We start from the raw sequence: 11979 nt of genomic DNA, 5'->3' as shown, positions 1-11979 counted from the left end.
TTCAGGCAGATGGAAAACTTCACCTTCAACAGCCTTACCCTCCAGTTGGAGGGGTTAAACATCAAAGAGGCTTCTGCGTATCCCATCTTTTTCTTTTTTCTTTTTTCCTTTACGTTTATCTTGATAGCAAATGTTGGGATTGTAATTCTGGTGTTTGTTGACAAAAACCTCCATCAGCCCATGTATCTCCTGTTTTGTAACCTGCCCGTTAATGATATATTTGGAAATTTTATCCTGTTGCCTCCCTTGATGGCAAATATTCTGAAGCCTTCATCAAAGATTCTGATTGGTTATTACGAGTGTGTGGTTCAGGCTTTCGCCGGACACTTGTTTGCTACAACCTGCCACACAGTACTCATGATCATGGCCTTTGACAGATACGTGGCCATCTGTAATCCTCTGCGTTACACGGCCATAATGACCAACAAAATGCTGATCAAGCTGACGGTTTCTGCCTGGGGGGTGGCCTTTGTTCTGGTGGGGATCCTGATCGGTCTGACCGTACGACTGAACCGATGCAGGACTTTAATTACAAACCCATATTGTGACAACGCCTCGTTGTTCAAGCTGTCCTGTGAAAGTGTCGCCATCAACAACATCTATGGTCTGACTTTCACGGTGGTTCTGTTAACGTCCTCCATCGGCAGCATTGTTCTCACCTACACCAAGATCACAGTGGTTTGTCTGACCAGTAACAGCAAGACGCTGAACATTAAGGCCCTGAAGACCTGCAGCACTCATCTCTTTGTATATATCATCATGCTTTTCTGTGGAATGCTTATTGTTGTGCTGCACCGCTTTCCTCAGTATGTATTTGAGAGAAAAATGTCTGCCATCTTGTTTCACATCATCCCCGGCAGCCTCAATCCCATCATCTATGGAGTTCAGTCTAAAGAGATCAAAAGCTTCCTTTCCAGGTTTCTCCGGTCCAGAAAAGTTTTGTCCTCCTGATGTACACAGAAACATGCCTGGAAACCACACAAACTCTTTGGAAAACTTCTGTCCCTCTGTTTTTGATGAACTTCATACAGTTGATGAAAGATTTCTATTTGTGTTTTACTTTCATTTAATTCACACTTCTCTTACCTTTGAACTGATGTATTCTAATAAAAAATCTGTAAGAACATGTCTTAACAGACTAAGGGAAGGAAAAGTTGAATAACGGAGAAATATATACTTCAAAACATTTCATGTCAGCAAAGATGGATGAATAAAATCTGAAGTGATAAAATGTTACATCTTTGCCTTTAAAAGTCTTAAATGATCTTTTCCTCCAATATTTCTACAGGAATAAAATTTATTTTACTTAACATTTCATATACAAGACAGGTCAGAGTACTTTATATAAAACAATAACAGCTTTAATCGGATGCAGAGGAAACATTAAGAAAGAAACTTTTAAAAGAAATGTAAGACATTAAAGACAGGAAAATCTCAAATAAAGTAAAATATGGCCATGAATTATTTAAATATTATCTATCTATCTATCTAATACCTTCAGAACAGCATTTTCAGTCAGATTTGACACAGAACACATATTGATGGCGATTTCTACATTTATACATGCAGACATGTATAAAGTGTTAGAAATTAATTTTTAATTAATTAATTTTTAATTAATTTCTAATTAGACTCAAGTAAAAGTACAAGTACTTTTAATTAATTTCTAATTAATTTCTAATTAGACTCAAGTAAAAGTACAAGTACTCTATGAATGAAGTATCTTGAATAGAAGCCGACGTGTTCTTGAAGTGCCCCACTTAAGTAGAAGTACTAAAGTATTCTACATTTTTTGTACTTAAATATTTCAAGTAGTGTATTTTAAAATTTTTACTCAAGTACTGAAAGTAAAAGTAGTTCATTGTGCTGTGTAGTAATTCAAGACAACATTAAAATTTGCATCTCATATTGTTTATGATTTCAAACTTTTAGCCTGACATTCAAAAATCCTTTTGCTGGAGCAGTAGAACATGAACAGGAAGATTCATGAAAATAACACATCTCCAGTGTGTTCATTCCCTTCTGTAGCTTTTCTGCAGATTCTGCTACATCTGCAACCATCAGATGTAGAAGAGTTTCATCAAACACCTCCTTTCAATTTTTTTTATTTCATCACATTCCCAAATACAATGTACGAATGTACCGTTGCATAGTCAGGATGGCACCCCAGATGGGAACCTCGGTGCTTTGCTTATAGCCCCAAACCAAAACCCACTGGCCACCACCGACCTGTTCACGTTTCTAACAGATTTTCCCCGCTCGGCGACACACCCGCTGAGGCAGAAACCCTGATTATAGGTAGTTCCATAGTCAGAAACGTGGCTCTAGAGACACCGGGGACCATAGTCAAATGCATTCCTGGGGCCAGAGCGGGCCACGTCGAATCGTATCTGAAACTGCTGGCTAAGGCTAAACGTAAATACCGTAAGATTGTAATTCACGTCGGCGGTAACGACACCCGGTTACGCCAATCGGAGGTCACTAAAATTAATGTTGCTTCGGTGTGTAACTTTGCCAAGAGCATGTCGGACTCCGTAGTTTTCTCTGGTCCCTTGCCAAATTTAATCAGCGATGACATGTTTAGCCGCATGTCATCCTTCAACCGCTGGTTGTCTAGGTGGTGTCCCGATAACAACGTGGGTTTTATAGATAATTGGAGCGCTTTTTGGGGAAAGCCTGGTCTTATTAGGAGAGATGGCATCCATCCCACGTTGGATGGAGCCGCTCTCTTATCTAGCAATATGGACTCTTTTATTAGTCAGCTAAATTGACAACTCAGGGTTGGGACCAGGAGGCAGAATTGTAGTCCTACACACTTTTCTGCAGCTTCCCACCTGCCGCCGCCCACCCAAAACCCCATTCCGACCTTATACAACTTCCCAGCAGTAAGAATTAAACAACACAAAAACACTTCTGGGGTTAATCATGAAAACCTCATGAAAATAAAAACAATGGATCTAATAAAATCTGAAAATAAGACAATAAAGTGTGGCCTACTGAATATTAGATCCCTCCCAAATAAGTCTTTATTAGTCAATGACTTGATAGGTGATCACCACATTCATTTATTCTGTCTTACGGAAACCTGGTTACAGCAAGAGGATTATGTTAGTATTAATGAAGCTACGCCAGCTAACTATTTAAACTTTCACATTCCTAGAACTACAGGCAGAGGAGGAGGTGTTGCAGCTATTTTTCAGTCAGAATTATTAATTAATCCTAAGCACAAAACTAACTATAAATCCTTTGAATTCCTGACATTAAATTTATCTCATCCAAAATGGAATTGAGAGAAACCGCTCCTTTTAGCATTAGTGTATCGCCCACCTGGACCTTACTCCGAGTTTCTGACCGAATTCTCTGATCTCTTGTCTGAGTTAGTGCTGACTACTGATAAGGTCATTGTACTAGGTGATTTTAATATTCATGTTGACGATGAAAATGATAGTTTAAACATTTCCTTTAGCTCTATTCTAAACTCAACTGGGTTTTCACAAAATGTCAATGGAGCCACTCACTCTCATGGTCACACTCTTGATCTGGTTCTAACATCTGGTATTGAGACTGATAAGCTCAAAGTATTTCCTCAAAACCCTGTCTTGTCCGATCACTTCTTATTAACCTTTGAATTCACTTTATTTGATTACTCACTGACCAAAAATAAATTCTACTATAGTAGATGTTTATCAGATAATAATATTACAAAATTGAAACAATCAATTGAATCAATTTTTTCACATCTACCATGTGTTAGCATGACTGAGAGTCCCCCTTTAAGCCTTACTCCTGCTCAGATTGATCAACATGCTGATACTATAACAGCTTCAATGCGTACAACCTTGGATAATGTTGCTCCCCTAAAGAAGAAGAAATTAGGTAAGATTATGAAGGCTCCCTGGTTTAATTCCCAGCTTCGAGCTCTAAAACAGGCGTCAAGGCGTTTGGAAAACAGATGGCGTTCATCAGGACTAGAGGAGTCTCACTTAACCTGGAAAGAAAGTTTAATCGTATACAAAAAAGCCTTACGTACGGCAAGAACAGCTTATTATTCATCATTGATAGAGGAAAACAAAAACAACCCTCGGTTTCTTTTCAGCACTGTAGCCAGGCTTACTAGGAGCCGGAGCGCTGTGGAGCCATGTATTCCTTTCTCACTTAGCTGTGATGATTTCATGTATTTTTTCAGGAATAAAATTGACACTATTAGAGATCAAATTCACAATACTCTTCCTTCTACCTATAATGTTGAGCCTGTTGTGGTCTCCGAAGCATCCTTAGAACCAGGATCTGACTTGTGTCTAAATAGTTTCTGTCCTGTCCAACCCTCTGAATTAACTAAAATAATAGCTTCATCTAAACCATCCACCTGTATCTTAGACCCTCTGCCAACGAGCCTCTTTAAGGACATTTTCCCTTTAATTAATACATCACTACTAAATCTTATCAATATGTCTTTAGTGACAGGATATGTACCACAATCATTTAAAACTGCTGTAATCAAGCCTTTACTTAAAAAGCAATCTCTGGATCCAGAGGTGATAGCAAATTATAGACCTATATCTAACCTCCCGTTTATGTCCAAAATTCTGGAGAAAATAGTTTCAGCTCAGCTACATGCCCACCTGAGCAGAAATAATTTATGCGAGGAGTTTCAGTCAGGATTTAGAGCTCATCATAGTACTGAGACGGCATTGGTGAAAGTTATGTGGTGGAAAATACTCTGGTCTTGAGAAGTTGTAATACATCTAAGAGTCAACTGTCTTCTTACAATGAACATTTTATTATAAACTAATACAAGCACACGCTGGAGCTTGGAGAGAGAACTCTCTCTACAGATGCTGAAGTAACACCCGATTATAAACCATGCTTAACTCCTCCTAGTTGCTGAGCACACCATATGAAACAATCATTATCTCTTATTTAAGACTAAACTGAACTCACTAAGCATCAATCACTCACTATATTACTTTATTACCTTTAACCTCTAACCTTTAGACAACTGGTCAACCAAGCAGTTGACAAAAACCGATGCCCTGCAGGAAACTCTTCCTGTCTCAGACTTTGTCTGCACATTCCAGACAAGGATCATATAACTTAAAGAAAGCTTTGTGCATAGACACAAAACACAGCAGGATCACAGCAAATCAATGCATATATGTCTAATACTTAATTCAAACCAAACTCATAACAATTTTCCCCAACACACTCCCTCCTCTTGGTCCTACAGGACCAACAATAAGAAGAGAAATTGTTATCAGAACGCAAAAATACATACAGAAGACAACATTCTCAAAACATCAGGAGCCTCATGCCTATCAGGTTTTAAAAGAATCTTTCAGAAATTACAATAGTGAGGAGCCATTCACTTCAGCTTCAAAATCTCAGTCTAACAATAAATGTAAGAAAAGTGGAAACAAATCATTCCTCTTAGGTGGTGACAGAGGTGCAGTGAAGACACTGTCGGCGTTCTGGTGGGACTTGGCATATCACAGTTGCAGTGGAGCGCTTTTTTTCACCTCACACTGATCTTGCTTGAGAGCGAAGGCTGGTCTTCAGGTGTGAGAGTAGACAATCTCACTTACCCATGCAACCACAGGGATTATTCTGCCCTTTGTTGGGTGGTGCGTTATTCTTCTGTAAATTCAGACTGAAGAGCTTCTGGAGGTTCAAGCAATCTGTAGTGCCAAGCAGCTCACTCTGCGACCTTTACCGCTGTCTGGGTCGTCAGGAAAACCTGAAATGGCCTAAACCATCGATGTTGGTTCCAGCGCTGATGTTTAAAGCTTCTTATCAGGACAAAATCTCCAGGCTGAAGTGAATAGAGCTGCATAGATGCTGATTCATGAAGGGCAGCTTTCACCTGTGTGCAAATGCCTGAAAAGGGTTCTTATGAGGTTAGGACAATATGTTAAAACATTACTTTCACACAGAGCTGTGTCTGAACAGGCAGTCTTGGAAGGAACCATGCCCACTTGGGTGAGGGTCCTGCAAAAAGAATCACAAAAAGGCCCATGTTTCCATGTTACGCATATACATCAGAACCAGAAAAAGTACTTTTGGTCCAAGGAAGACCTGAAAAGAGAGCCAGAAGGAAATTTCCCCGTCTGCAACCTGGGGGAGGAAAACATTCAGGAAAATGGCATCCAGAAAGTCATTCATAAGAGAGCGCCAAAACATGGACTTGTTTTCAGCTAAAGAGTAAGCTCAAGTAACGAGAACTGAGACGGGAGAGCTGCAGCCTCCACCGCGTCACAGTCAGAGCAAACAGCATCAAAAGGAAAATCAAGTCAGGGTCAACTAGAGGTCGGTCAGGGGCCAGGCCTGGGGGGTGCAGAGGATAGTCAGTTTCAGCTAAACAGTCATGGAGTAAAACATGAACAATACAAAGCAACAGTTAGGGCCACTCAGTTATCTGGTAGGTAAGCATTCAAAGGAACCAAATTCATTTAATTACTTATTGCAAAGTTCCTATCAGGTAGTCTCATCTTAACCAACAACCAGAAAAAATCCTCTAGTACTGCATAGCAGGACATGTGTCAAACTGGACTTCCAGCAGTCTGACCAACACTTATCCATGCTGGAATTTCCTTTCTGATTTACTGCTCGTGTTGTTTATGTCATGTCCGCTAAATGACAGAAGCAGAACCACACTGAAGAATCTCTGCATATATTAAATAAAGCTCATTCAGAACTGTTGATTTAATCTCTCTCAGACTCCAACAGACCCATTCAGGAGCAACACACACAAAACTGAGATCATAATAAGACTGGCTTTCTATTCCAAATATATTGTAAACATAAGCATAAGCATAAAGCAACAAGATGTAAAACCATCTTTAACAGCTGGACTTCAGGTACTGAACAGCCAGAGACCTTCAGGTCATAATAAAGCTGTTTGTTTTCTATCTACATTTGAACTAAAGCAGCATTTAGAAACAAACTTCTAATACTGATGGCAAAGCTGTTTTCATTTACAACAACACGACGCACACATGCACGTGCACACACCCACAGCAGCATTTCTTCCTTAATGATTTTAATGCAAAGAAAAGGCCAAGGCTAACGGTTTAGCATAGTTAGCTTAACTTTGGAAGTATCAATACTGTTCAAATAATCTGCCTCATATTCATGTTATTTTGAGGACATACAGGGCTTAAATGACTTGTTTGTTTACTTATTAAGCGTGTTAACTAAGAGACTGGTCTGTTTACTGGCAGCCATCGCAAGAGTTGGTTCTACTCTTTAAACAAAAATCATCTGATGTGTATTTTAACCGCTGAGCATATCTGCTTTAATTCAAAATAATGAGTTCAGATTAGGGATAAAACACCAGCTGTCAGCAAATAAAACACGGAGATTGTTGTACTTGTGTTGCATTCGCTGAAGTCGGGAAATTACAAAGCTACCTTCTTATTTAATGTCATATAGCGGCTTATTTTTTCTCTTTTGACATCTATTCTGTCTCAAACATTAAAAACTTAGTATTCATCACTTTTTTTTTTTTTTTTTTATAAGGCACAGCGTGCCAGAAGTTAACTTGTCTGTATGAACTGTTCAGCTTCCCTGCAACAAAGCAGAGATGTCTGTGTCATTGTTCAGTTGCAGAAGTCTGCAGGAGTGCAAAATTTTATACATGCTCATAAATGTGGTATAAAGCTAAGCAGAAACAGTGAGGAAATGTTTGGTTGTAGGGCCTCATTCCTTGGCCTGGTCTTGTGGATAATCATTCAGCTCGTATCACTCGATCTGCTCAGGAGTCAGACGCGCCACAGCCACCATGCTCTCCTCCAATCAGCATACAATCAGAAATTCATGCCAGGAAGTGCCCGACACATGTTCATCAAAACTTCCTGGTAGATAAATCAGATTCATATGTGTAATTAATTAAGAGTAACATGTAAAGGATCAGAAAGTAGGCAAAAGTTCAAGGAAGGAGATCCAGGTTTTCCACAGAGAACTGAGTGAACCCAACAGTCTTTCTGACAGAATCAGGGTGCAGCTTATTCCAGAAAACATCATCTGATTCTGTAGTCGGGGTGGGATTTGTGCTGCCTGCCGGCCACATCCGTTAGTCTTTTAGTTCCAGAAAATCCCACAACTGAAACACAGTCTGAGGACAAGGAGGATCCATCACCTCCAGAGGTCAAAGGTGAAAATCCAGCTCAAATGTCCACCATAGAAGCCATATCCACACTGTTCACAGTCACAACCAACAGTGCTCTGCCAGACCCTCTGGTTCTGGGATCCCCAGGCCATCAGCAGCGGTCGGGTCCATGCAGCCACATCTGCATATCAGGTTCTGCTCCAGGACTTAGATCGGTCACAGAAGGGAGGTGGAATGATGCTGTAGGTTGTAGGGACCGTTTCTGCTCCAGTCTCCTGACTGACCACGCGTGTCACCCAGAACTCTGCAGTGACCGGATCAAGAACTCACTCTCCCCCAGCCCCTCCTCTGAATCCCCTCAGGCAGGATAGACAATTTTAGGACCCTGTGGACCAAGCTGCATGCTGACAAGGGTTTAGAAGGGAAACGCTGCAATGTGTCCAACACCATACAGCAGACGAGCTTTTGAGACTGAACCATTTGGTCATGTGGTGTATTTTCTTCTCCAGTAAGGGGAAAATAAAGATCATAGCCTCATAATTATAATAGTTTTCTTCTGAATCCTGTGGCAAACATATTATGTGGACCATGTTCTGTGCTGTGAACATCATGTAACTTGAATATTACATTGTAATTGTGTGTGTGAGACTATATTATCAGTGGATTCATAACTCAGTTCTCTCCTGGGAAAGCTGAACATGATCTTGCTAAGAAGATACACTTGTTCTGAGAACTTCTCTTCTCGCCGTTAGCTCACATTTAGCTAAAGTGAACTTATTGCAAGGGAAATTTACTCTAGCAAAGTTACGTTGGTTCACCATTCCTATAAGGTCAAGAATTTTCTTTTTTTCCTAACATTATGCTTATTTTCAGCATCCTTCAGCTGCATTATTTATTTCCAGTTTATCTAGATTTATTTAGACATGCTAGGCATAAATTTATAATTGCAGTAGTAAAGGAATAAAAATCACCTTATGAATGTCTGAAAGGGAACAGACAGAAACCTAAGCTTATTGCCTACACAATGTACAGTAATTTAACATAGTAAGTTCCTAATACTATAAATCACATCTCTCACATTTCAGATTTTTCATTCTTAATATGTTGTTGCTCTTTAAAATGTTCTCTGGTGATAATAAAGAATGCTTTTCCTTTAGGAAAAGGTTCCACATTCATACAGGGAGTGGCTTTTATGCTCCTATAAAAGCTTTGGGAAGAAAAGCACAAGCAGCTATTTTACACAGGATTTATATGTTTGTTTCTGCCTAACATGCTATGACATCATCTCCTTCAGTGAGCAGAAGGCCTTTAATGAACACACTCTTTTCCTCACTTCCTTCTCTCATACATTTTTTGTTGTTTGTTTTTTTTTCTTTTTTTTTTTTTTTTTTTTTCTTACTGCAGTAAATTAGATTTTACACAAACAATTCACTTCAACAGTTGGATGAATGCATGTGAATGGGTCGTGCCCCCACGTTTGTCTACCCCCACACAAGCTTCTAGGCTCTCCTGCGAGTGTCCGGTGTGGCTTCACAAGACGTGGTTTTAATTCTCCACACAATCAGTCCAATCAAGTTTAACACAGGAAATTTTACACAACCACCCCAGTTTCCCCTCACATGAAGACAGAGATTTCAACTTCTTAATGGTGCTGTACATCAACCTCCTACTGCAAAGGAACTAGTTCTGTTTGCAGCGGATGTACACAGAGGGTCAATCCCACACCTTTTTGGAATTATCAGGCAAAATTCTCAATGTCTCCAGAAACCAGCCCACACAGTTTCTTCTCTGTTCCTCCTCACTCAAGATGGCTTTCCTCTCAGTTTTCTAACTCAAGGTTGGCCTGGTCTTGCTTCTCGAGCTCACAGGACTTACTGACTAATTTACTGGTCTCGGTCTTGTAACTCACAAGATTTACTGGTCTGGTCTTGCTACGTCTAGCTCACAGCACTTACGACTTGGTCTTGTTACTCACGATTTTTAACTTAAACTTTAACTTAAACTTAACTTAAACTCACAGGATTTTATTTATGACGTCAACCTGATCTCGTCTTAAGTTATTCTCTTATCCTTTGAGTTATTCTTTCGATGAGGAGGTGAGGAGGAGAATCCCTGTCACAATGAGAATAATGAAGACAATTGACCACAAAACAGAAAAATATTGTGATTATTAATTAAGATATTGATTATTAATTTGTGATAAATTTCTAGTAATGTTTGACTCCAGTTTGAGTCTGAAAATTAACATAAATTTAGAATAACACTTCTCACCATTGTCTTTTCACACTGGTTCAGAAGGAGTCCTGGCGTAGTCGACCACGGGTGGGAGAAAGACGTCCTGTCCTCTGAAATTCTCTAATTGAGGTTCTTAGGATGAATCTGTGGATTCAGGTGGCCAACCCGTCTATCCCCAACCTGGGCGGACTGACGCAGGATCCCGAGACGAGCCCCCAAAAACTGTGGTGGAAAATACTCTGGTCTTGAGAAGTTGTAATACATCTAAGAGTCAACTGTCTTCTTACAATGAACATTTTATTATAAACTAATACAAGCACACGCTGGAGCTTGGAGAGAGAACTCTCTCTGCAGATGCTGAAGTAACACCCGATTATAAACCATGCTTAACTCCTCCTAGTTGCTGAGCACACCATATGAAACAATCATTATCTCTTATTTAAGACTAAACTGAACTCACTAAGCATCAATCACTCACTATATTACTTTATTACCTTTAACCTCTAACCTTTAGACAACTGGTCAACCAAGCAGTTGACAAAAACCGATGCCCTGCAGGAAACTCTTCCTGTCTCAGACTTTGTCTGCACATTCCAGACAAGGATCATATAACTTAAAGAAAGCTTTGTGCATAGACACAAAACACAGCAGGATCACAGCAAATCAATGCATATATGTCTAATACTTAATTCAAACCAAACTCATAACAATTTTCCCCAACAGTTACTAATGACCTTCTTATGGCCTCAGACAAAGGACTTGCGTCCGTACTTATCTTGCTTGATCTTAGTGCTGCATTTGATACAGTTGATCATAACATTCTGTTACAAAGACTAGAACAGGTGATTGGAATTACAGGTACAGCGTTAAGCTGGTTTAAATCATATTTATCTGATAGACTTCAGTTTGTTCATGTAAATGACAAGTCCTCCTCCCAAACTACAGTAAGTCATGGAGTTCCTCAAGGTTCTGTTTTCGTTCATCCTTGATGTGTCTACATGTCCTTAGTTGCATAAATAGCTGTATAGTGCTGGGAAAGTGTTTGCTCCTCCACAATTTCCTACTATTTGCTGTTGTCAGACTTAAAAGTTCCAGATAATCACATAAATGTTAATATTAGACAAACATTACCTGAGTAATCTCCAACTCCAAAACAAATCTCCAGGAGTACACAGAGCCTGCTACTGCCTACATTGGCAAGTACATGGACCATGTCACTACCACCAAGTTCATCACTGTTTGGGCTAATAAGAAGCTGTCATGTTTTGCCTTCCTGATCGGCTGTCACTCATCAGTGGAAACTCTATCCATCTGAGGCTTCCTAATTGCCTCTGCTATTTCTCATCAGTTTCATTCAGTTCACCTGGTTTTCATTTCTCACTAACTACTTAAACTCCCTCCAATCTCTTCCCCTCTGCCAGATTATCAGCAGACTCACGTCTAGTTGTGTTCCAGCGTTCTGCGATTGCTGGCCTACTGCTTCATGTCCCAGGATTACCCACCTTGCCTTGCCCACAACGGACACCTCTAGTTTCTTGGATCTTTTGGTCACAGACCCTTGCTTTGTCTTTGGATCACCAAACCTTGTCTTTGCCCTGGATGAATATTTGCCATTCTGTTTACCTCCTACCATCCATCTG

General features: G+C 39.9%; 1 protein-coding gene across 1 annotated transcript; it reads left to right on the top strand.

Annotated features, from left to right (window-relative positions):
- On the top strand, positions 1 to 951 carry LOC306761144 (olfactory receptor-like protein COR4; the record flags this gene model as incomplete). The annotated part of the gene is made up of 1 exon (XM_079247241.1): positions 1 to 951. Exon 1 carries the CDS (start codon positions 10 to 12, stop codon positions 949 to 951), a length of 942 nt encoding a protein of 313 aa, XP_079103367.1. The 5' UTR covers positions 1 to 9.
- Between the last annotated feature and the right edge of the window lie 11028 nt (positions 952 to 11979).

Source organism: Telmatherina bonti (genome assembly GCF_933228915.1).
Source record: "Telmatherina bonti genome assembly, chromosome: 10".
Taxonomy (NCBI): domain Eukaryota; kingdom Metazoa; phylum Chordata; class Actinopteri; order Atheriniformes; family Telmatherinidae; genus Telmatherina; species Telmatherina bonti.
This window is presented reverse-complemented; position numbering and strand designations above follow the sequence as displayed.